Genomic DNA, 26,304 nt, shown 5'->3' on the forward strand with positions numbered 1-26,304 from the left:
CTGGGCACCGGGTGGCACAGAGCAGGATCAGGGCAGGCGACGCTGGGGCATCGCCCGAGGCGGAGAGGTGAGTCGCTGGCAGCCGTCTGTCTGCTTCTGCGTGCCTGCTTTGCACCCTGCCTCGATGGGCAGCACAGCCAGCGAGGAGGCAAAGGCTGGTGGAGGCAGCTGGGGGCAGCAGGCAGGGCTGGGCAGGGCTGGGCAGGGCTGGGCAGGGCTGGGCAGGGCACCCACCCGCACCCCCAGGAACGGGACTCAGCAGCACAGGTTGCTGGTGCTGGGAAGGTGCTCCCCGCTCTGGCTGCACCCAGCAATTTGGCTCCACAATGGGCAACCGGGTGCCAAAGGGGAGAGCACAGAACAGCGGGAAGGTGCGAATGAGGCAGGGAGCACCCCAAAGCAAAGCCCACGGGCAGGAGGGGTGCTGGGGAGGGCAGGCAGGGGCTTGGGCTCAGCTGGGTCTGGCACAGGAGCGAGGAGCACCCACAGCAGCCCCGCACCCTGCAAGCACAGGGCGGACACCCTGGCCCCCGTCACCAGCAGTGACTTTTAAGGCAACATCTGCAGCAAAAAAAAATAATAATAATAATAAAAAAATCCATTTCCCCTTTCTGAGCCTTTGTGGGAGGAGGAAAGGGAGGCAGAACAGCCCTGCCTGCACTCAAGGTCACCCCGGCTGCCTGCGGCATTGCCACACGCGGCCCAGGACCACGCTCCCTCCCGCTCTGCTCAGCAGACCCTGCTGGGCACCTCTGAGCCCCATAAAGCAGAGGGATGTCGAGCACCTTCCTCCGCACTGGCATTAGCCACGCACTGCAGGTAGGACCTGCGCGATGGAAAGATGAGGCCGGCTCAGGTGAATGCACTTAAGTCCTCCCCACAGTGCCTCTAAGAGGAACAGGCAGCTCCGGAGCCCATCAGCCTGCCTGGCTAATAGCCCACTCAGCCACCCCCGTCCAAGCAGAGCCCGGCTCTTGGCTGTGAACCAGGGGAGTAGCTGCAAGGCTGTAATTTGTGAGCACAGAGTGGCTAAAGATGAAGGGGAGCAGGTCTGAAGGAGGCAGGGGGAGAGGGAGAGCGAGCTCAGACCCCCCCAGCTGCAGCCGGGTGCTGGGGCGGAGGCTGCAGGAGGAGTGGTGGGTGCTGGAGGGGGTTTCTTGCAGGCTGTAGGGGTGGCAGGGCTGGTTCGTGGGTGCTGCAGCAGGGACGGGGAACGCGAGCTAGCCGAGGACAGCCCTTCTGCAGCCACACGTCTTTGCTGCTGCTTTAGCCGCTGCCCGAGGATGCTCTGCGGTTCACCGACGTGCCTTTCCCTTCCTCTGCTTCCCCCAGATGAGAGCACCCTACTCGCTGTCCTGCCTCTTCCTCCTGAGCCTGGGAGCCTGCCTCCCTCCCAGTGAGCGGCAGGAGCCAGGAGACCCCGGGGAAGGGACCCTGCTGAAGCCCAGCTGGCAAGGAGCAGCTGAGGACTCGGGTGCCTGCTGGAGGGCAGGAGCGAAGCGGAGACGCAGCGAGGAGCTGAGCGCGCTGCTGGGCATCGCCCAGGAGCTGCGGGGCTACGGCAAGGAGGGCAGCAGGCAGCGGCTGGGCAGGCAGGGGGGCTCCGAGCTGCTGCCGCTGGGAGGGGAGAAGCGCAGCGGCACGCTGGGGAACCTGGCCGAGGAGCTCAACGGCTACAACAGGAAAAAAGGGGGCTTCACCTTCCGCTTCGGGAGATGAGGGCCTGGACTCGACCCCTTACCTCCTGCAGGTCGCCCCGTCCCATCCTTCCTTTCCATCTCACCTAGGTTTGCTTGGACAAAAGGGTATTGGGGGGTTTTGCTGCTGGGATTGCCTTGAGGAGGGGGTACATTGTGTTTGCTCCACTTGCAGCCCTGCCACAGATCTCGCATCCCCGTTCCCAGCTGGTGCAATGGAAGAAGAGGAGGGTGCCTTAAAAAGAAGCCACCGCGTCCTTTCCCCAGTCACACGCGGCCTTTGCTGGGGCCCTGTGCCGGGTCTCCAACACTGTGGTGCAGGCAGAGAGCAGGGATTGTCTTTAGATTGGATATTAGGAAAAATTTCTTTACTGAAAGGGGGGTCAAGCATGGAACAGGCTGCCCAGAGAGGTGGTGGAGTCACCGTCCCCGGAGGAGTTAAAAAAACGTGTAGACGTGGCACTTCGGGACATGGTTTAGTAGGCATGGAGGTGTTGGCTTGACGGTTGGACTAGGTGATCTTAGAGGTCTTTTCCAACCTTAAAGATTCTATGATTCTCCGATGCCACCCCAGGACAGGCAGAGCTGGCAGGGCCAGGCATCAAGGCTGGAGGTAGGTGGGCTGCAGGGTTACAGGGGGATAGTCCTGGTGGTGACAGTCCCCTGGGGACTGCCTGTAGCTGCCGTCCAGGGCAGGGCTGTCAGGGAGGAGCAGGTCCCTCAGAGCTCTCCACGGAGCCACAGAGTTGCTGCTCTCCTGCCTATTACGGAAAAGTCCCTCCGGCAGCAAATTCTGCTTAGTGTCAAGATGCCGCTTACAAGAGCCGGCTCCTGCGTGAAAACCAGGCCAGAGCAGCGGGGTTCGAGAAAAACTTGTCCTTAGAAATCCCTGGCATGAGCACGGAAACCTGCCCTGGCATCACCAGTCCTGCTGCGGTCCCACCGCCCTGCTCGCGCCCCGACCCCGAGACCCGTCCTCAGGTGCCACCAGAGTCCTTGCGAGGGTGAGATGGTGATGACCGACCTTCTGTGTCCTAGTCACATCACCCCAGCACTTGCCTGAAAGCCTGGCCCTTCCTAACCCCCTCTGGCCTCATCGCCACCTATTCCCAGCTGTAGCCACTGCAGAAACTTGGGTGCAGAGGGGCTGAAACACGGACCCCTGTGCCTACCCGGGGCCAGCAACGGGCGCTCAGTGTCCTGCTCTCCAGTCCCCTCTGCTGCCAACGGTGCAGCTTGGGGAATCACTAGCCCCAAAAGCCAGCACAGCCGTGGCTGTGAAGGACAAGCCCCGCTCTTCAGCGACTGCCTTCTCCTCCTTTGGGCAGATTTAGCTCTGCCAATGCCAACGACGACGTTTGCTTTTGTGCCTGCCACTGCAGGCAGAGATATTAGTAATCAGAGGTCTAACTACCTGGCTTGCAGGCACTAACGGCAAGTTAGACACCTAACGACTGCTAATATTTCATTGCAGGCACAAAAATGAAGCAGGACAATTATTTGCAAGTGCTAAATTGCACCCTCAAAATCAAAGACCGTGGCAGGACTTGGTTGGGGGGTGGGGGGAGGAAGAAAAAAAAATCAAGCTCCAAGAGGTGCATTGTAATATCCATCAAGCAGACAGACCACTTAGTACAGTGCTGCCGGGACTGGCGCGAGCTGTTCTCGCAGCAGGAGCAGCGTGTAAGCGAGGGTTGAATGGAGGCGAGCTGGGACCGGCAGGCAAACACCAGCCGTGGGGCAGCCGGGTCTAGGGAGGAGCGATGGAGGTGCAAGAGCAGGCTCCTCCAGGGAGCTACGCGTGGGTCACAGCCCCATGGGTGCAGAACGGGAGGGACTCCGGATCTGCAGGGATACAGATGATGCCAGGATTTGGCCCTCGCACGAGGACGGTGCCAGCTACAAGGGCGAAGGAGAGGAAGGGCATTTTCCTTCCCCTGCGTCTCTCCTGCGGTAACCATCTCGCACCGCGGGGACCACAGCAGCGACCTACAAACCTGGTGGCACTCAGGGTGGCTGAGCCCACGCAGTCCCCCCACCCTGGGCACCCCAAACCCACCTCCGATCCCTCTCGATTCCCACCCCACCAAAGGCCGCCGGTTCGGGGGACACAGGCGCAGCGCTTGCATCACGCAGCGGAGACGGGAGCTTTATCGATGTTTCTATGGCAACGTCTCTTTTTTTTTTTTCCCCTTTCTTTTGAGTGTTCAAACCATCAATAAATATGCACTGATCAATTTTACCCTGCGCTGGAGTCAGGGGGAGGGATGGGAGGGAGGAAGGAAGGGGAAAGAGTTTTGGAGCAATGCTGGACTAGTGAGGGCTGGTAAATCTCTGGCTTTGCCGTGATGGATTGGTGCAGGGAAAAGTGGCACTGTCTGCTGCGGGAAGGGAAAGGAAACCTGCTGAGCAGTGCCGGGGTTGGGGGGGACGCCTGGGCTCCCACTCTCAGGTCCAGGAGAGGAACAGGGTCAGAGCAGCATGATAAAACCCCAAGTATAACGAGGCTTTGATTGAAGCGCAATAACCCTTCGTATAACTAATTTACAAGTACAAGCCAACGCTTCCCGCAGTGCTTACCTGGCGGGTGGGACAGAGCTGGGCTCAGCCCCTGTGCCTGGGGGCTCCTTGATGGGCGGCTCCGTGGCACAGGGGCGACGGGGGCTCTGGAGGAAAGGGGCTCCTGGCAGGCTGCGAAGGGGAGCGGCACCCCCAGAGCACCCCTTGGCATGCATTAGGATGGCTGATGAGCTTGGGAAAAAGGCAGCGCTTCAGGCTCTTCGTTATTGCTGGGTGGTGATTGAGGCTGGGGGGGGAGGAGGAGGTAAAAGTGAATGGAAAATAACTGTCTGGAGTCTGGGGGTGTTGGCTGGGAGGAAGGAGGGGGGAACACACCAGGAGCGACCCCCATGAGGCTGGAAAGCCCATCCCGGCATGCTGGACATGGTGTCTCCTGTCCAGCTCCCATGGGAACCTACACCCCCTCCCAATTCCCCCCCACCCGGGTCCCTTTGTGGGGCAGCTCTCAGGGGGACACCCAGACCCCCAACACCTTTGAGAGCCGGAGAGCTCGGAACCCACCCACACACCGAACTGCGAGGAACTGCTCATCGCGGCATGGCCACGCAGGTGGCAGAGCCGAGCGTAGACAAGGCAGGACAACTTGCCTGGAGCAGCGGCACCACTGCCTGCCGTGCAAGCCAGCCTGCAAAGGGACGGCATCAAACAGGCATTGGATTCTTCTACACGTGGCCAGTGGACCCAGCCAGCAAGGAGCGATGCAGACACTTGCTGCCAACATCACCGCTGCTGGGACCCTCTATAAAATGCCCCGTTATCCTTCCCTGACCAGGGAAGGACACAACCAGGTACAACCCTCATCCTTGCCCCGGCCCCATCTCTGCTCATCTGCTCCATTCCCGTAGGCTGCTTCTCATCTTTCCTCCGTCCCGAGCAGACCTGCAGCACTACACACGCACACAAGGGGAGCAGCAAATCTCAGAAACGCAAGTGGATCCTCTGTAGAGAAAGAGCCCGATTTAATCACGTCCAAGGGACTCATGAAGGGACTAATGCATCATAACTGGGTCATTCAGCACTGCGGCTTCGGGAGCACAGGTAGGACCTTAATCAGCAGAGTGGATGTTAGGACAAACACATAACCTTCAACAGGGGGGAGATTGCTGGGAAAACAGTTCAGCGTAGCCTGGTTGGCAGGTAAACTTTCTGCTGAGCTGGATCTACCATTGAAAAAACACCGAGCAGCACTCCGCTCCCAGGGAGGAGAGTTTTGAGCCTAGCCTAAAGAGTCCAGTGACTTGCAGGGCTGTCCCTAACCCACACTTTTAGGGGCACCAATGGCACTGCCAAGGCATCAGGACTGACTGGAAAAGCAGGCTGATCCAGGAGCATGTTCCCACCAACCCGCCCAGGCCAGGGCTCACCCTCGGACCAGGAGCCTGTCCCGCTCTGCTGCCAGCCGCTTTTAGATGCACGCGTGATGCCGGGAACGCTCTCTTCAGAGATGACACAGTGCTTAGGTATATTTTCCTCTCTTTTCAATCGTGAAAGGATTAATGTCAAACAAGGAAGAGGCTGTCAGGGGGCCCCGATCATCCCCGGGGGCAGGCAGCACACCTGAGAGTGCCACCGGTCCAGCAGCATCGCGACAAGACAGGCTGCCACACCAGCCTAATCTTTAATATATTTTTTTTTTTTTTTGAGAAAAGGAGTGAGTGCAAAACACTGACCACATTTTACATTTTGTGACAAGCAACTTCTCAACAAAAGGCAGGATGACATTAAAGGAAAACTTAAAAGAGTGAACATTGTAATTTCAAAGACACGAAAACCAAAACAAAAACACAAACACAGCTATTTTTCCCCCAGAGCACTCTCGCTTTCAAGCTCAATAGCCTTGAAAATTGGAGCAATCAAACTGTTAAATGCATCGATCTGTTAAATCAACTCCTACTGTACACAGCTAAATTTAGCCTTTAATGCCCTCTCTTTCACTCCCCACACTGCTGATCCCGGGGCTTTCCCCAGCTGGGTCAACCGGCCGCTGCCTTCCCACGACACCACGGACTGGTCCCTAAGCAAGCAGAGATGGAGATGACCAGCAGTGATTGTATTTAGGGGCAGGTTAAGCTTCCATTTATTTGCCTGCTGGGCAGGGGTGCGCACCCGCCCAGGCCATTGCTTGCTGGGCACGGGCACGCGCCGCCCGCCCACCACTATTCACCCTCTTCAAGTCTTTTTGCCAGAGATATACGTAAAGAGCAGTGTGGACATTGATCTTTGCCAGGGTCTTCGTCACAAACCAACCAGAAACCCCTTGGAGCTCTGCGTGTACATTCACCGGACACCACTACTTTGCTGAAAAGTATCCTGAGCCTTGCCAACGGCATTTATACTTGCCAACAGCATCCTCCTGCTCGTCTTTTCATCTTCAGGCTCATTTAGAAGTGGCCCAATGCAATCGCTGTCTCAGCGAGACAAGGCTTCCGATGAGCCTTGTTCCCATGGCCCACGAGCGAGCGGTTCCCGGCACCAGGACCGACAGATTTCACCAGGGACTTGTCGAGGGGATAAGAAATGGGGCGAGCTGGGTTATAACCCCAAAACGCCACTGAGCAACTGCGGGACCTCGGGCACACCGTTCACTGTCATCTGCCTTTGTTTCTTTCTCATCTTTTTTTAGTCTTTAGCATCTTCATTAATCAAGGCAGTATCTCATTTTAGAGGCTGCTTAGTACCTGGATACGTCCCTCCCTCAAGATTTGCTGGAAAGGCTGAAGGTAGTCTGAAAACAGAAAATAAGGATGGACAAGCAGAAATGAGGGAGGGAGCAGCCAGAACCGTCTGAGGAGAGAAATTCACAGGTCATTTCATAGCAAAGGAGGAGGAAAAAACCCAGCAGCTGAATTACAGAATACAAACAATTAACAGGAAGAAAAGCTTAAAGTCAAATCTCTGATTTACATCTCATTGAAGACAACAGCAAAGTCTTTGCTTCAAGAGAGGTGATGACAGAGTCTTTATTCTGTGCATCTTTTTTCTCTCCTGACTTCCCAGAGCCAGATCAAAAGGATGTGGAAGGTGCTGCTGCCTGGCTCTGACCAGCCCGCTGTGCTGAAGGGCCCCGGTAAACCACCCAAACAGGGAACCCCTCTTTTAGTACGCAGAGTCTAAAGGGGTAGATGAGTTTGAAAAGCCTTGCTAACAGACAAACACGGGTTTTCCTCAACATTGATTTATTTTTAAATATACTACACAAGAGAGACTGGAATAAAAAATAAATCAAAAAAATGAAAAATAGAGAAAGAGAAGAGGAAGAATTGAAAGTCGTGTACAGAAACAATCTGTACTGGACCAAATTAAAGGGGAAACAACCCCCTTAAGTATCACAGAGATGAAGGACAGAGCTATTTACACACTGTAAAAAAGACAAGTCTACAAAAGTGTGTAATAACGAGATACAAATGTATAATATAGTGGCACAATATGTTATCAAAGTAAAAACAGTACCTCCAGGAAAGAGACAGTCCAAGGGTTGGGGTGGTTTTTTTTTTTTTTCCTTACATTTTTAAAGGCAGCCTGTGGCAGAAGTGTGTATTTTCTTTTGAACATTTGTCATGTGTTAAGTCATGGCTGCTTGTGAGGGCGAGAAGTGGCGTGAACACACACGAGTGAACTACTAGAAATCATATACAAAACAAACAGTTCCAAAGAAAACAGCATAAAATACAAATGAAGGCAATTAGTGTTTAAGATACACAAGAGGGGTCACAAGAGTCACAGGGGAACAGGACATGGAAAATGCTTTTTTCTCATGTTTGGAACTGTTAAGAGGAGTTAAATTGCACTGTTAATAGCCCTAAACCTTGTTCTTTCACTACTGTCACAAGTCACAGTTAGTTCCCAGTTGTGTTGCATTAGTTGGGAAGGTCACAGGACCTTGGAAAGGAAGCCCAGGAGTCCTGCTGTCAGCGTTTGGTGGCACTCTCCTTGGGAGATGCACCCAAGAGAAGTGTCTGCAGTCTTCACAGATCCTTGTTTGATGCTGGATGAAACCACACTGGCATGAAGGTAGTGACAGTTTTAACCCCAAAGTACTGGCATTTGAGCTCTTCACAGGGAGTTAGCACTGGCACGGAAAAGGAGGCACCACAGCCCCTCAAAGCACAGGTCTCTAACGGAGCGCAGAAGCCAGGTCCCATCTCCGCTCACAGAACAAGAGAGTCTGGGAACTCAGCTAGAGAAATAGCAGTTCTCACCCATCTGCAATGTGCAAGCTCAGCTGAAACAACTGCTGGAGGCACAGTGGTATCTCTGAACCCATCCTAAGCTGCATCTCCCCCTGCTGCAACCCTGCTGTCTTTCAGGGAGCGATGCCTTGCTCAGCACCAGCACCTACTGCTCCCAGACCTGCTCGGCAACCCTCCACCCCAAACGTCAGCCCGATTAATGTTAGATATCACGAGAGTGCGACAGCAACGTCCTTCTTCAGACCTTCTCCAGTCCTTTTTCGCTACCAAGGGAGATCCGCAAACAGGCTCCTGTGCCACTACATTAGCGGGGGCTGTCTGCAACATTTTGAACCCAAGCAATTCATTTGGGCTCAACAACATGAAGAAATTGCTGAAAACACAGAAACAAAGGGCAGCAGGTGGAATCATAGGAAAAAATTGGGTAAACATCACTTGTAGCATTCTGTCATTAAAAAAAACTTACATGAACAATTTTCCCCCCTTCCCTCCCAAGCGCCAAATCTGTTGCATTAATGTCAGGTAAATGTCAGACTCGGGACAGGGATACGTGCTGCAACTCTCCCAAGAAAGGCAGTGGGTATATTGCTATTCAAACACTCATCCTTGTGTACAGTGGGGCAGACGGAGGGGACAAAAATGCAGTAGAAAGTCCTCCTGAGGAGGATGGCATCTCAGTGTCCATCAGTCTGGCTTCAGTCTTAATGGTCTGTCCAGAACAATAAAATATTAATAAAAAGGCATGGTGTGACATCAGCATTTAGACTTGTAGTCCACAAGGCAAGAACTCCACAGATAAGACGATTACGAGTATATGAAACACAGGGAATCTGAGTTAAGAGGGTGGAAAGTGCCTCTTGAACACAGCCCTGCCCTTTGGAGCTGGGGAATCCATTCACAGTCTGTGTCTTTTGCACAGCCCTAACCTGAACACCCCGGTCCTTTGTCAGTCCACACACGTTACTCTCTCCACAGTTGGCTTTGGCCCATTGTGATTTGTTTTATTTTTAAACCTGGCTTCTGCTACCTCTGAACAATGTCGCTGATTTCTTTCACCGAACTGAGAAGTTTGCTAAAGTCCTGGGTGGCTGCAGGACCACTGCCAGCTGTTGCTGGGCAGATCTGAAGCTCCCGTAGGTTATTCTCCAGCTTATTGATGGCCTCCCGAAAGGCAAATTTGTTCCTCATCTGCTGAATGGAGTCTACGTAGCTCACGCAGAAGGTGTAGAGGTTCTTGCCGGCTTCCAAGACAGCGCTGTGGCTTGCCATTTGTTCAGAGTTCTTGCTGATGGCGATCCGTAGAGCCTCAGTGCTTTCTAACACCACCCCTTTAGTGATGGTGCCACTGGCAATCCTCTCCGGGGGCTGCCGCGTCTTCCGCAGCGAGACCCTGGTGGATATGAGAGGGATGAAGGCCGTAGATGATGGCTGGTCCCCGCCTGGGGCAGAGGGTACAGATGAGGAAGAGGCAGCTGGGGTTGCTGTGCTCATCAGCAGCTTTGTAGAGGACTGTGGCTTTGGTACAGAGGGGATCCCCAGCTTTTTCACACCTTCCCCTGACTGGTTTGGCTTGACAGCATCGCTGCTCACAGCATCTGCAACCTGAGTCAACTGTTTGGATTTAGGCCCAGACACCACATCTGCTGCTGCTTCATGGCTGGGGCTGTGAGAAACCTTCCCAGGCTTGCCAATGGAGGATGAAGACAGCGGAAGCGGAGGGGCCGGTTTCAGCTTCGATAACTTCCCTTTGTCCTTCCCTGCCGACTCCGAGGTCTGCTTGAGCCTCCTCAGTCGTGGCTCCTCAGAGGAAGCCTTGCCGGCACCCACGAACCCAGCAGGGTTGAGTTTGGCAGCAGAACCTTGGTCCATCGTCACAGTGGTACCTAAGGCACTGGATTTGACTCCATCGTCCTTGTGGAGCACGCTGGAGGAAGGAGGGGCAGCAGGTTGCCTACGGCCAAGTTTTGGCGTCAGAGTGGGAGGGCTGGAGCCAGGGCTCGATTCTGCATCTTTGAATACATCATCAGTGGTCTCTTCATTTTTCTTAAGCAGCCGTGGAGGAGGGGTCACTGTTCCCCTGACAGCAATGTCAGTCTTGGCCTCGTTTGCCCGCTTCCGAGGCAGTGCTGGCTTTTCACTTTTGTGTCCCCCAAAAGTGGAGGAATCAAACTGGCGCCCCGTGGACTGCAAATCCCGAGGCAGAGTCACAGATTTCCACTCTGTGTCCTTTGCTCCATGGGGCACACAGGAGGCTGAGCAGGACCTTAAGAAACGCTTGCTGGAGTTGGAACTACTCTCCTCTTCACCAGCCACCCCTCGACTGCTGCTCATCGTGCTGGACTTCTTCCGTAAGTGGGGAGATAAGAATCCAGAGTTCCCAGCGACAACCCCGTTGGTGACACCAGCCCCGTTGCTTGGACTCTGAAACTTGGAGGGGTCAGCTGCATCTGCAGGGGATGCAATGAAAGCTCCATTGCCAGCATCCCTGCACTCCTCCTCCCCACCCGCCCTGCGGTCCGAGTGGCCATCCATCTCTCTGAAGGAACTGCTCCGTTTTGGAGGGGTAGGAGCAGTCTTCTTCTTCTTCTTGATAAGGGCGCTGAAGAGGTTATGCTTTTTGTCTTTCGGAAGCAGCCTCTCATCTTCATTCAAACTGCTCTCCAGGGCCACCCTCTCCTTCCGTGGGAGCAAAGGAGAAATAGCAGGTTCATGATCCAGAGGGTCTGCAAGGGAAAGAAGAGAGTCTACTGAGCACTGCTTCAACAGCCAGAATAATCTGTTTTCTCCCAGGATCAAACCACTGCAGCACCGCGAAAAGGTGCAGGTTCTGTAAAGAGAGCCAATGTCAGACCAGGAGTAAAGCAAGTACAGCCGCACTGAAGCCTGGACTGAACATGGTCCCTAATCCTGCATACATTCATTTCTGAGGTGCTTTCTACAGGACTCGGCTGCCAAACTACTTTCCCTGTAGGCTTCCAATTTAAACAGTGACATACAAACACAAAATGTTTATGTTCAGATTCCCACCCTCACATCTGGAGACTTGTCTAAACTTCACACTGTGAAGAAGATAAATATTAAGAGGCCTTTGCTTTAGTCCCTGTGCTGTTGCTGTCTTTTGAATAGCCGACCCTCTGAATTAATAAGACATCTCTGTAACCCACCTCCATCCCTAGTCTCCTTGTTCATTTAGATTCTGATACTCCTAACCTCCTTCCTGATGTCATCCTTTGTGGGGAATGGAAATAACTTTTTCACAAGCAGAAATCAAGATGCCCTTCGACAGCTGAACACTTCAGGTTGTACCACCGTGAAGATGGCCAGCTTCGTACAATAATAGAGGAAAGCGGTAGTAACAGTCTCCAGCAGCATCGCTCCAGAAGGAAATGATGGGGTGACCCTTTCTCCACTTACAAGAGATATTTAAAAATGAGTAGTGGTTTATAATAAATTTATACAGAGTCCTGAAGGTCTCTGTATTTGACTGACGAGGTCTCATTCCCAGGCCAGGCACTCAGATGGCATTCTAATTCAAAAGAGGAATGCCTTCAGGGCAGCATATACATTTACAGCTCAAGTAGGCAGTAACCAGGGAGATGAAGCAGAGTCATAGGGGAAAAGGAGGATGCTTCTTAGTCACGTATTGGTGACCATTATGCTATGGGTAGGATTTTGGTCGAGGAAGGGATTTTGGTTGAGGAGGGAGAATTTGCAGAAAAATAGTTGTGTACTTTGAGAAGACAGCATGCTTCCAGAGGACGACGTGCAGTTAAACCATTCCCACACAACAACTTATGGGGACCCAGACAACCAGAAGAGCTCTCACAGCACTTCGGGAGGCCATGGCCTTTACTGTGTCTAGACACAGTGGAGCTGCAGAGATCCAGAGAAAACTAGCAGCTTGCACTGAGGATCGGCTTCCAGCTGCTGGACTTGCTATGGAAACACTGACAATTGAAAGGGAAACTGCGATAAAACTTTAATGCGAAATATTTTCTTTCACAATAAAGAGTGAAATGATTCCCAGCATAATGTTAAAATCATATTATTCCTGCTGCACTTAAATCTCTCAAAGCCCTTAAGTATTTAAATGAAGTTATTTTACTTCAAAGCTTGTAATACTAGGCAATTATATTTCCTATATATGGTAAATAACCTTCCTTCCTAAGTCACTGATACTTTCTTTTTCCAACATTTTACATCCCCTCTTTTTCCTCCCCTTTTTGTCTAGATGTACGTACATCTGCTACTGAAACATGTACCACTAAGGGAATTTGACATTACACAAGAAAGGTCAGTCACATGAATGGTTAGAGAAGGCACCCTCAACAGGAGCTGGAAAGAAACACTGTATTTTGTTTTAACGTGTTATTTTTCAAATGAACTAGATACAAATCCACTGTATACATTCAGCATTTTGCCACTGCTTTTACTACCTCAGAATGCAAGGTAAGTTGTTGAAGACACTGAATGAAAGAGAGTTTAATTTCATGGAAGATTCTGTAAATACCTCTTTGTCCCTTGCTGAAATTATATTTGGTACCTGCCAAGAGTAATACTCTTCAGTGCTGCAAGCACAAACCTGGTAGGATGGAACAGTGAAGAAACCTCCCTTATGGGGCTTGCTAAACCTGAGCAATCGTCCTGCTTTAAATTATGCAGTGTGGTAGTGTAAAGTGGCTTCAACACAGCAGAGTGGGAGATCCCACTGATAGCTCCTACCAGGGAATGGGAAGAGGATATGATCAGAGAGCTCCATGCTCAGGCTCTGGTCTACAGGGAGCTGCAGCCAACAGCCATTAAGTTAAAAGAACTCCTAGGGCTTCTCTAAGCAACGGCAGGTATAGCGCCAATCCCTCAGCCAGTTAAGGATCCACACTCCCAGCTGCTCTGTGTGTATCTGGTCCCAAGATTAACCACCTACCTTTGCAAAAAATAATAAAAGGAGTTCTGAACCCAGGAAAGCAAACTCAGCAGCCTGTCACCCAGAAACACAATACTGGTACAGAATCTTTCTGTACCAGTACTGGTACAGTAATCTTTCTGGCACCTGTTATTAGATCCAGCTTTTCCTAGGTGAAGACCTGGAGCTGGACATGTATTTTGTTTTCCTCTGTATTTCCTGAAGGAATAATGACTTTAATTAAAACCTACCACATTCTCCCTGGCCTCGAGCATGTGTAGTCTCCAAGCCCTCGGTGGCATCTTTGCTTTCAGCAGCTCTCCTTGATGTTCGTGTTTTGGTTGGTAACTCTGGGGCCTGGAGGAAATTGCTGACTACACTCCTCATGCCCTTCTTTCCCAATTCCTTCTCCACCTCTGCAATGCACAGAAGAAAATCACTACAATCAACAGAAGATAAAAACTATTATGCCGTTCAGAGTTAACAGCGCAAAAGAAAAGCAAACAACACAAAGTAGAAGTTCCTTGAGGTTGTTCAGCCATTTGGCCCTTTAAAATCAGACGCATGCCCATACATAGAAAAAGCCCACACGTAAACACATCTCTGCTTTCTACGCCGTTTACACCAGGCTGTATAACCTAGGACTGAGTTTCACTACAAAACAGCCTATGAAAGACGTGCAGGGTTAAGGATGCAGTTGGCCCTTTCCCCATCCCTGGAACTGCCGCTCCAAGAGGGACGCAGACCTACCATCTGATATGCTGGATTCCTGAAACATCGTTTCAAAGGCCTGATGGATCTCAGCAAAGGAGGGTCTATCGGAAGGGCTCCACTGCCAGCCTGAAAAAACAACATCACTCAAAACTTCCCGACAGCATTAGACATTCAGTACGCTGCGCCAGGATGAGCTAGCTATCACAGTTCCTTTTTTACAAAATGAGTGAGATAATGACATGGAAACCTCATTTGAAGGGTACTGGTATCTGCAACCACCACTGAGCCAAAGTAATGCTCGAAAAAAACATATCACACCAAGTCACGTACCAAAAGGCCACAGTGGAAGAGTAACAGTCAGTCCCTTAAGAAGCCTATTGAAGCTCCTGCTTCATCCTTAGAGCACAAGCTTTTCTTTAAATTGTCAGGGAAAAGCAGACAAATAAAACATTGAGCTGAACAACAAATCTCTCCCCCAGGCCTATGGGCTCCCAGTAGAGAAGAACGGCTGGTTTCATAGCGTGTTCATCCTCTGGGGAAAGCAGTTTGAACCAAGCACTTCTACACAGCATTGCACCTTCGCTGGAACTGGCGGGGGCTTTCTTGTGCCTTGCTGTATGTGGCCAGATCCTGGCACTTTTACTGCACCTCTGCAGAGCTAAAAAGCAGCATTTGCAGGGCTGAGGAACACTTACATGCTCTCATGAGCTCATAAACTTTCTCAGGACAGCCTTCAGGGCGCTCCATACGGTAGTCTTTCTCCAACAGCTCATAAACTTGAGACAGGTCAATCCCAGGGTAAGGGGACATGCCGTAGGTTGCAATTTCCCACAGTAGAACACCAAAGGCTGCAGTGGAGAGGGGACACACACACACACACACACACACAAAAAATCAATAAGCTTTGTTTTCATCTTAAATTTGAGAGGATGCTTAGTGGGAGTGGTCACTAAACAGTGCTGCACACTTAAACCAGCTCTGGGTGGCTCAGATCCCATGCTCAAGCAGCAGCTTAAAGTTAAAGAAGCATAACAAGCCTCTTCGTCAGCACAGACAAGTCTCCTGCGATATGACAGGGTAGAATTAGACTAATTTTCAATGTATCAGTTGTCTCAAACCTGAGCGCCTTGAGATCCTTCAAGTCCTATTAAAGGCACAATTAAGAGACTTCACAGTGGATTAGCTGAAACCATTTCACTGCTGCACTGCAGTCTCTCCCTCAATTTGACAGCTCCTCTCATCTGCAACCTCTCCCTAGAGGACTCGCACATTTTAATAGCTCAGTGTTTTTGGGGTGCCCTTGTTTAGCTGCAGCATGGTCTAGAGGGGAAACCTGGGAGGCAGCGGTGAGAGGAAAGTTTCAGCAGTTGCTACCAACAAGACAGGGTGAGGGCAAGACATTTTGATTGCAGGGAAAGCTGAAGAGGAAAAGGGAGTGCACAAAAAAGGTCTTGAAACAGGCGAGGCATTCAAGTCCCAGAAGTCGGTGGTGATGCAGGTCAGCACCAGGGTCAGGCAGCTAACCCAGGAGTCGGGCATGCAGAATAGACTCAACACCAGTTCAACAACCTGCATGTAATTAGTTCAGTCACCCTATTCTGTTCTTAACCTGAAGAGAAAGCGATTACAATTCTGCATAAGTAAGGAAATCACATCACATTACATGGTAACACCACCGAGGGCAATTTACATTAGACATTTCTGTGCACAATTTTCTTTGATTGCTGTCTTGAGGCAGTGAGGTGAAAGTGTCTAAACTCTGGCGTGCCCAGCAGCAGCCGTGGCCTCCAGGGATGGCCGGCTTGCTCTAATCAGATCCCAAAGTCCACTGCCCTGACTCTCACTACACAACGTTATGCTGACCCTAATTAAAGATACCCAATACTCCTTTTGGATCGTTCCTCCCCAAGTACTCTACTCTTTAAAGGCAACAGGGATCCTGCAGTCACCACAGCAATACAGAAGCATCCTTGAGACTGTGGCAGATAGCCGGCAGCAGCCAACACCACCATGTGCAAGTCCAAAGCAGAAGAAACACCTCGGTCAGCAATCACATACTCCTTGGGAAGCTGTTTTGGGTTTTCCTCCCTGTCTATAAAACATTTTACATCTACCTAAAAGTTTCTTCAAAATAAAGCCTTTTGCTGCACAGTTTCCCCCAAAACTCCAGAAAACTTCGTCGCTGCTTCACTACTATCTGTTGTTTTATATATAGAAGATGCTCAGGATAACATTTTCCAAGGGCCTTCGGGACCACGTCCCACAAACTTCTATCTCATGTCACTGGGCACTTTTGAGAATTTGACCAACAGCTATGGCAGAGATATAAAAACCAAAGAAAGGCTGATAAAAAGTACAATGAGATTTTCTGCGGTCAGATTTGATAGAATGTAGCTCCATTTAGCTAAGCCTGCGCTTATCACCAGCACCTCAGGGCTCTTCAATAACCATTTGTCATCAAATTTTCCCTCTGTTTCTCCTCATCTCATTCCAAAGATTATTCTTTTAAAATGCAGAAAGACGAGCTTGGAGCTATCACTAGACAGATACGCACATAATTTTTTTTTTTTTTACATAAAATGAACCAGATTCTCACTTTCCTCCTCGAAGTAGTCAGAAAGTTCCTGGCTATATAACAATATATCACTTCTTAGTCCTGTGCCAGAACTCTATCAAGGCAGCAGTATCGGTGCCTTCCAGCCCCATTTCATACATTTCTAGAAACGCTACAGTATCCTTTATTTTCATACTTGCCAATGATTCAAACATGTAAAGTCAGGTCGGCATCCTCAGTGCTCCACTCAAAGACTGACTTAGCAGAGATTAGTTCCTGCGCTCTGACAAGCCCATAGAACAATATGGCTCAAACCAGGGAATGCGCTCCCTCCTGAAACGTTTCACAATGTCCTCATTTCACAGCCCTGGAAAAGAAGACTATAATCTGCATTAATTCATACATGCAAATTCTTACCCCAGACGTCAGATTTAATGGAGAACTTGTTGTAGGCCAGGCTTTCTGGTGCAGTCCACTTGATGGGGAATTTTGCTCCGGCGTGGGCAGTGTATGTGTCGCCTGTCATTAGCCTGCTCAGGCCAAAGTCTGCCACCTTCACCAAGTGGTTCTCCCCTACAAGGCAGTTCCTGGCAGCAAGGTCCCTAAAAACAAGAACAAAAATAGACAATGACAGGTCTTTACCATCTCACTTTTAGCGATAGCAAGGAAACCTGCTGTTCCCGAAGAAACCTGGGCCTGTGTGTGATTATTTTGATCAGAGTATTACACAGAAATTATGTAGTTATATGCATACATGTAAGAGGGAAAGTTATTTTCCATTCCGGCTTTGTAAGACTGTCTTCCAAACTTTTTTTTTTTTTTTAATTTGAAGTGAAAGCTTCAAGAAGCCCCCTCACTTTCAATAAAAGCTGCCACCCTCAGGATAAAAATAATTTAAAGAAATGTCAGTGCTCAAGTTATCAATAGCTGAGGATGAGCACTGAATAAATGAAGTCTCAATGCCTCGCTTCTTGCCCACCTCTCTAGCACTTCGGTCACCCCAGCCAACACCAGTCGCTCTCCAGAACTCCTTTTCCAGTCCTTGCTCAAGCACCAGGTTTAGCTCCCAGCTATGCTCTTCTTCCTCCCAAGTGTCCCACATTTTACAACACAACTTTTTCTTACCATGTTTTGGCCTTTTCAAACCTGTTGTAGCCTCTGCTATCAGTACTTACATTTTTAAAGGACTGGGCAATAAGCAAATTAAGCTTTTCCTCCACATTTTTTTACCTGCCTCCAACCCTGGCAGGTGAGAGATGTGCATGTTGCATTTGCCACTTCCCTGGCTCGTACATGCTGTTAGCACCCTCGGAAATGCTTCATGAGTATAAAAATGTAAAGCACAGAAGTACATTTCTCCTAATACTAGGTTTCATTAAAAACACTTTTCCAGATTATGTCATGTTGAACTAAAAATTGATTCTACCAGAAAGCTCCAGTGAGATCTTTAGATATGGGGCAGACACTGCTGTTTCTTTTGCTCGTTCTGCTCAATCAGAATAAATTTTTTTAAAAAGTACGTCTTACTAGATGCCCATTAAATTTTCACAGTGTTTTTGAATATACCTTCTTATCAATGCTGATTACTACAATGTGTGTCTAAATAAAAGCTCCTCTTCATAATCAAATTCCTCCTCCTTCCTGATTCATTAAATGAGGTCACAGCCCAGCATTTGAATCCACGGATGTGAATTGTGACAACACTCTTAAAATAATTGGGTAGGTGGGTATGGGGGTGGCTGATAAGGAAAAACGCTACTATTTATTTTAGATAAATGGGTCATCAGAAATAAGAGGAAATGAAATGAACAGGAGAGCAGACAAATGGGATTCACACAAAGCAGTTTTTAAAGTTCACTTCCTACAAGCTGAAGGGATGAAATACTTTCAACAGAGCAAATCAAAGGCTGGAAATTTTAATTTGCAGCATCACCGTTCACTTTATTGACTGACAGAAGCATTTAAACAGGCCTTTCAGGCAGCAAAGGCAATGCATGACTTAGAGGAGCACCTAGAACTTTACACACGATCTTCATATTTGTCTCTACGAAAAAACATGTGCTAATTTCATATTCCAGTTAATTGGGCAGGAAAGGTCACACTACGGCACAGAGAGCACCCTGTATAAAGCTCAGTGACTCTCAAACCTTCGCGCAGGATGTGTCATTATATTGCTAGGAGGCCATTTCTACAGATGAAGAATGCAAAGCTCTAGCCATAATTGCAGCACACTTAAAGGTCAGAGTCTCTGAGACTTTTAAGACTGCAGAGATGCTTATTAAAGTGAGTACGCAATCTGGACAATAGTGGGAAACAATCCCTACAGAGGACGGGGGAAAAAAAGTGAAACAAACAAGAAAGAACATGGGACAAGAAGGCACTAAAAGGGTGGCTGTGCTGTGAGCACCTGCACGCATCCAGCAACATCAACTGCAGCAGTTTTTAATGGCGGTTAGAATCAAGGAAGAGCAGTAGCTTATCTGGTCCATTAAAAGCCCATTACTTTGGGAAGCATTTACATTTAAGGCCCTTGTCCAAAATATAAAAGTACCAACACGTCTTTCACCTGCATCTACTTCAAAGATAAGAGAAAAACACTGAAAGAAAAACAATTAGAAGACCATCCTATAGACAGGTTAATGTACTGTATCAGAATACAATGCACTACTGTGTTAAATATAGGACACCAACTGCAGCTGAGTCAATGCTGTGATAATCTGAAAGGCAGGAAAACAAAACAAGGGGTGTTTTGTGCTTGAGATTCAGGGGTGCTCACTGTTCTTCCTACCTGTGAATGAAGTTTTTCTTCTCCAGGTACTCCATGGCTGAGGAGATCTGAGTTGCCATGTACAGTAGCACCACAGCATTCACCTCCTGCCGGTTACACTCGCGCAGATAATCCAACAGATTCCCATATGTCATGAACTCCGTAATGATGTAGAAAGGAGGTTCCCGTGTGCACACCCCTAGGGACCAACATAAAGTTTACAATGAATGTTTGAGAACATCAGTGAATCTTCAGGTTTTGTCCTCTAGGGCAATTTATACCTCTAGAAGGTAGAAATACGGGGCTCACAGAAAGAATGAGTTCTGCTTGGAATTGGTTAATAGAGAGTTTTAATTTCCTGCTTCAGGCTCTGGCAACTTAAACATTAGGGAGATGAGATCATTAAAAATCATGTATTAGTGGTACAAATTGTGAATTTTGCCAGACAATAAATGTCTGTATTTAAAGCCTTGGTATGGTAAGCAGCTTATCTGCTCCTTAACATCCATATCACTGCACAAGGGTTTAGTTCAAATCCCTCTGCCTGGTATTTATCACTTACCTAATAATTGCACCAAGTTCGGATGCTTGATCTCCTTCATTACTGCGGCTTCTTTCAAGAACTCTTCCACCTCCATGGTATCCTCCTGCAGAACAATGGCAAAGCTTTGGCAAGGACAGCATGCACAAAGGAGGAACAGATTTTTGTATGAGGACACAAAAAGAACTGCAAACTGACAACATAAGCCACAGTTCTTTCAAGGTAATTTTTCCCTGTAGCCACATCACAATGCCAGGGAGTTAGGAACGTTGTTTTTTTTGTAGGATTTAAAAAAAAATATATTTTTATAATTCTTATTCTAACGGAGCTTTTTGGGGCAAGAAAATCCATATCCCTTTTGTGAAGGGCCTCTCACAGGACCACTCAGGCGCTGAAAAGGAAAAATGTGCTTGTTCCTAACAGAAAAAAAAGATAACATGAAATAAAAAGTACAGAAAAGAAAAAAGAATGAACATAAAAGGAAGGATACGCCACAATCAAATGCTTGAGAAGCTGCTGAAATGCGGGCCCCCAGTTTCACTGGGTAGGAGCAACAAATCCCCCCTTTCAGACGGGGAGGCATGACCGATGGCAGCCACTCCGTAATTGCAAGCCTGAGGTTTCACAGATTTCATTTCTGGCATTTAGATCCTGACCCATGACGTAACCATTCTGGGCAGACGTGTCACTACCTATTCGTTGAACGCCATAAAGTTGCTTGGCACAACACAAAACTGAGGAAGATACAATCTTGCTCAAAAGACATATTTTCTGAAGCAAATACGCCCCAAATGGCCAGAAGGTCATTTCAAAGTGGTGCAAAAATACAGATCTATTCCTAAAGCAACGTTTCTTTCTATATCCATATTTTTTTTTCATTGGTGGATTAATGTTGACAGGCTACATGGGTGAAGTGTTTTAAGGAAGGATTGGAAAGGATTTACTGCTGCTGGTGAGAATGATAACAGTGGGCTGCTGCTGTAAGATCCAGCCAGCTCTCTGCTTTGCAGTTAGCAATGAGAACCTTTTTCAAACAGTTCCATTCAATCATTTACTATTCGTTGCCAATTAGCTTGATTGGCAGCTGTGATTTGCTGAACACACTCTGTCAAAACTAGTAGCCCAAAGGTCCTTGTGAGCAGAACCTTAAACTGTTTTCTTTGGCAAAGGAAACTGGGTTAATAATCCAGGTTGCAAAATTACCCTAAATACGCATTTATCTTATGCATGCTTACAAACTCTGAAAGGTTGCTCCTCTGCATAGCTGTTCCACTGTTTTAAATCTCTTACCTCACAGTGACCAAATTAATAGGAAGGACACACACAGAGAACTACTGTAACAATGATCTCTCTGAAAACCTGATCTCATGCAAAGAACCAAGCTTAACCAGCTTCCATCTTCCACTGTACAAAACCACGGAAGAAATAAAACAGTTCTGGCTATACTATATTTTCCTAGCAGAGCACGGAACCATGCCATGGCATTAAGGGACACCAGGGCTGCACATTGCCTAATTTAAAACACAGGCTTCTCTGCTGGGGAAAAAATAAAAAAAAAAAAAAAAGGGGGGGGGGGGAGAGGTAGTCCTAATGGCTGCAGACTCGAGGTGCGCAGTAAGAAACGTGCTGAGATGACCAGCTCACAACAGTTCAGCCATTAAATGGCCCCCACGGGGAACAAGCTCTGGCCACAGTCACAGCAGGCTGCATTTGGTCCAACGCTATGCAGGTCACAAAGCTCCACTCCCAGTTACCGCAGCCACTGCCTACCTCATGCCCCTTTCCATCAACATCAGGTGTAAAAACACAAATTCAGAGTGTGTCGTGTTAGGATAACAGACCCTCATAAATACTGATGTGTCCAGTGCAACTCACTGAGCTTCCAATGATATATTTTAATGGGAAACATCTAAGCACCAAAACATTGTCTAGCACTTCCCAGTTAAATGCAACGGCGGAACAGTGTGTGCTGCTTTGCCTTCTTGCGTGATTCTAGTGTTTTGCGCCAGCTATGAGCTACGTTTAGGCACTTGATAGAAAACTGAACAACAAATGGGTGTTTAAAAAGACGTCAGAATGATTTTAGGTTTGTTTTTTTTTTTTAGATCTCTCTTAGTTTTCCTTCCCCTTTATCTTTCTTATAGAGGTATCTGGAGTAGATGGGGAAGAAACAAGAAAAGCCATATAAAGTTTTGAAAAATATTCTCAGAGGAAAATAAAGTGAGTCATTTGAACGTTTGTGCAGAAGCTCCGGAGGGCTTGTTTTCCCCAGTAGAACTGGGATATAAATGTGATTTAAAAATGTTTCCCAAAACTTTGAAGAAAGCTATAATCCCACCTGTCAGGCAGTAGACTGATGGATTTAAGGAAGGTGGATTATAAATTTGCTTTTAAGGATGGTTTTAGTGTGCATAATTGCAGGTTGAAGTGTTTCTCAACTCTCTTCTTGGTTATTCTTACATTCCCCAGTGGAACAGGCTGCTCCATACCACATTATGAACCACTTTTAGTCATGTTTCATTAAATATTTATTTGATATATTTGAAACATCCACGGTCTGTTTTAAGGTTTCTCCTTATGCACAAACAGATTTTATGGGATAACACTCAGTTTGCCTTTGTTGATGGGTTTTCGAGAGAAGAGAATAAAAGCAACAACTACAGTTTGGAGCAAAACGAGAAATCTGAAGACGTTGGGTATCCTCACACTGCAACCAGAAGCAGGAAAGGAGATGTTACAGCAAACAATGCTGCAGGAAAGAACTGGTCTCTCTTTTTCACTATAAACAGGCATTTTGTTCAACCTGGTCACATCCCAGCCCCACCTGCATTGCAATGCTCCCGAGAAAGCCCTGCGGTCCCCAGCGCGTCGGATCCGAGCAGGGACAACACTAGGTGTCACTCGCTCCCTGCGCAAGCAGGCACTTGGACTCTCCTCCGCTGGGAAGCAGCAACAGGAATCTCCAGAGCACAAAAAAGGCCAAAATGAAAATACTTTCTGCAGCCATAGCAACCCAGAAATACTGAGGTAGCCGCTGCTCAGAGCGTAAGGAAGAAATATTTTCCCCAAATCAAGGAAACGTTCCTCCCCTGACACTAAGGCATCTACACAGTCCTCTCCACTTCAAAATTTCCATTGCAAAAAACAGAAAGAAACAAACAAAAACCCCTGTTCTGTTTGTTTCTGCAAGACCAAACCACACCCCCCATTCGAGGAGAGAGAACATGGTGTCAAGTTAGCATAAACTCTTATTAAGCAATCAAATGCAATGTGTGTGGATGCTGCCAGATCTCAAGACGTTTTTATAAACATAAATGAATTAAGCAATGACCTTATGAACTCACAGAGCAGTATTTGCATTTCAAGAGACAAGGAAACCAAGACAAAGAAATCAGGGAGCAGAGCCAGAAACAGAACTGATTATCGAGTTCCTCATTAAAGCCACTTACGAATTTTAATATATTTTAGCTTGGATACACTTTTTCCCCCTCTTGTATCTTTTGATAAGAAGCAGCTGTGAACAATTGCTTAAGACTTCCAGGTACACAGGGAGCTTGTATTTTGGGAAAGATGCCACATAAGACAGAAAATCAAAACATGTAAAGCCTCCCTGAAGCACAGCCTTCGAATTTTATGTTGCCTGACTCACAATCCACAATTTTCCTTAATACACCAGCTTGTGTTAAGTGTGTTCATCCACAAACAGTTCACCTTTGCCACACCCTGAATGCAAGACATCACAGCACTATTTACTTGTCTAAGGTTTCATCCGTTCTAAAGTAAAAATTACACTGTTACTGTCCTCCTTTGTTTAGTTACAAGCACTTCAGGTATCACATAAAACCATAACAGGATTAAGCTCTTTCAAAAACACTCTATTCCAAGCCTACAGCACAGAAAGGAAGGGCCATCACCAACTCAAACTGTCTTAAGTATAGCTGAGAGCAGGCAGCCTGAACTCGGTTCCTGCTGAAAAAGAGATGAATGGGAATGCTCAGAGACTTGAGTCCTACCTTTAGAGTCTTCACAGCCACTGTAAGGTTGTACTTCTTCCAGACTCCTTCATACACCTCTCCATACTGCCCTCCACCAAGCTTGTGCTTCATCGTGATGTCAGTTCGCTCTATCTCCCATTTGTCGTAGTTCGGAGACACGCCATAGATCGTGGGCTTATTGCGTTTGGGCGCCGGGTAGTGCAAAGTGGTGATGAGCCCATCTGCGACAGTTGAATGATGATGGACCAACTCTGCTAAGGTGTTGAAGCGGCTCTCTGAAGAGACATACAGCTAGGAAACAAAGAGAAAGAGAAAGCTCATTCACATAACACACATCGGAGCATTCATACGTAGAAACTACATTATAAAATTGTGAAAGCAAAGTGTTGCATTGCTTCTACTCCAGCTGCAGTACTATGAGCTCCACAAGCTCTGTAACTAGCTCTCAGAGCTGAAAACAATCAACGCTTACATGGGAAACGCATGGATTCAGGAGCAAATACATGCACTTCGCTGAAACAACACGGTAGGAATGACTGCAAATAGCATTACATTGGCATGCTGTTGCTTGAAATGTCTTTTTTCAAAAGGCTGGTCAGTAAAGATTGTGGGACATTTCCTGGGGGTTGTCAACCTCGGTGTCTTGATTCCATTATTACCATTTGGGTTATGACATTTTCTGCCTAAATTCCTGCCTAAATTCTCCTTGAAGTGTCACTAGCAAACCGGTGGCTTCCCTGCTTTTGGCCTAAGCTTCTGCATAGTATTTTGCATGAAGTTAGGCAGCTGGTCTGCTCCATTCTTGTGATGGGCACCAATCAATAACGCAGAAGTAAAATCATTACCACTGAATGAAAACCTGCTGTGAGGCATGATAACCCATATTTGTTACCTTTTTAACATTTTAAGAAGATCCATTTTAAGCTTAAAAGCCTACTAAAGATAAGGGACAAGTGACTCCCTACCACCAGAGCTTTGTATTTCCAGTTTCCATACTCAAGCCCAGTCTTCTGCTAGGCAAGGTGACAAAAGCTAGAAATTTAATTTTTAAAAAAGTGATGCTGATAACACCTGAAGGATAGGGAGAAATCTTTGCATCAAAGTGCAACAGCCTATGCTGGACGCAGCACACAGAAGATGGAAGAGCTCCATTTCTCACAAAGGACCAAGGTCTGGCAAGGGACAACCTTGCAGGAAGAGCAGCACCGTGTTAGCCACCTAGATTTCTGTCCAGTCCACGCACTGTGAAATGAGTGCCATGCACTGGTCCTACTGTGCACATTACGTGCCAATAGCTACGATCAAACTTCCCAAATGCTTCTGACTCGCTGGACATTCTCTCAACAGTTTGTGCATGTGTAGTGGCCATCTGTCTGGGATTTCGGGAGGCTGGGAAGTTGATGAGGCTGCCAGGCACCTAAAAATCCCAGACTTAGGGTTAAATTCTGCTTCTTCCACCTAGACAGAATTTTTGGATGGAAAAAGAAAATGCATCTGTGAACTCCAGTAATAAGTGAATACGTCTAACAGAAAAGGGAGATGCATTTGCAAGGGCGGGGGGGAGGGAAGTTTGCAGGGAGGGACAAAACCACCCTCAAACTTGAGTAAAGCCTTTGGACTGGAGGCTGGCAATTCCTGTATGGATGCTCCTCCTTTGTAGGCATCTGTTTACCATACAAACCCAAAATGAGAACGAGAGGCATTGGAGAAGACCAAATATTCTGAAGCATATGAGAGCACAGGCACTACATATAAGAAAAGGTGAGTGAAAAGAGCAGTTATATCATCCAAGGAAGTCAGAGCGATAGACGAAAGTGCCTCTCCCCCTCAGCATCCTGCTTGCCCAAATCCCTACTTAAGTTTCTGAAAATGAGCCGCGTGCTTATGCATGTATGGTAACTATTATGGTCAGAATTGGCAAAACCTGCCAATCTATGTATGTCATGGACTTCTTTGAAAGAGCTGCAGAAAGGTAAAATGCTCAGCTCAGGCACACAGCGTAACCTAAAAAGGGGAAAGCAAACACAGACGTGAATGACCCCACAGATCAGTCACAGACAGGTTAGACTACTACAGGGTGTCGGGTGGCCGTTGGCTTTCAAGCTATGGCCTTTGTAACAGAATGATGCCCCCTGTAAGGTTTCTGGGAAGTGAATATTATATAGCATTTGGCATCCAAAAAAGGCAACTATGCTGTAGAAACCTACCTTGGCAGTGTTGGGAAATCATAGCCCCTGGTTAAAACGGCATTTCCTCTGCAATAGCACCTGGGCTTGGGGGAGTGGGAGAAGATGCACAGTGACCAACCTGTCTGTAAACCACTTGAGCAAAACCCACGCCACTAACTACTCTGGTGACAACAC

General features: G+C 47.9%; 2 protein-coding genes across 4 annotated transcripts in view; one reads left to right on the top strand and one right to left on the bottom strand.

Moving 5' to 3' along the window:
• Positions 1-1,332: 1,332 nt before the first annotated feature.
• QRFP (pyroglutamylated RFamide peptide) lies at positions 1,333-1,719 on the top strand. Its single transcript, XM_072883482.1, has one exon. The coding sequence runs from the start codon at positions 1,333-1,335 to the stop codon at positions 1,717-1,719; it is 387 nt and encodes a 128-aa protein (XP_072739583.1).
• Positions 1,720-7,436: 5,717 nt separating this feature from the next.
• The window catches only part of ABL1 (ABL proto-oncogene 1, non-receptor tyrosine kinase), an 83,523-nt gene continuing 64,655 nt past the window's right edge, over positions 7,437-26,304 (bottom strand). For all 3 annotated transcript variants that reach the window (XM_072883070.1, XM_072883072.1, XM_072883071.1), the window contains 8 exons: positions 23,960-24,232; positions 19,968-20,052; positions 19,427-19,604; positions 17,056-17,240; positions 14,780-14,932; positions 14,121-14,210; positions 13,622-13,786; positions 7,437-11,190 (listed from right to left, as the gene is read on the bottom strand). In XM_072883070.1, coding sequence (XP_072739171.1) covers positions 9,491-11,190; positions 13,622-13,786; positions 14,121-14,210; positions 14,780-14,932; positions 17,056-17,240; positions 19,427-19,604; positions 19,968-20,052; positions 23,960-24,232 — 2,829 coding nt within the window. In that variant the 3' untranslated portion in view covers positions 7,437-9,490. The remainder of the gene's footprint in view (positions 11,191-13,621; positions 13,787-14,120; positions 14,211-14,779; positions 14,933-17,055; positions 17,241-19,426; positions 19,605-19,967; positions 20,053-23,959; positions 24,233-26,304) is intronic.

Source organism: Ciconia boyciana, chromosome 18, assembly GCF_034638445.1.
Source record: "Ciconia boyciana chromosome 18, ASM3463844v1, whole genome shotgun sequence".
NCBI lineage: Eukaryota > Metazoa > Chordata > Aves > Ciconiiformes > Ciconiidae > Ciconia > Ciconia boyciana.

Excerpts from the sequence above, each read along its gene's own strand:
- QRFP (XM_072883482.1), top strand. The coding sequence starts at position 1,333 with ATGAGAGCACCCTACTCGCTGTCCTGCCTCTTCCTCCTGAGCCTGGGA.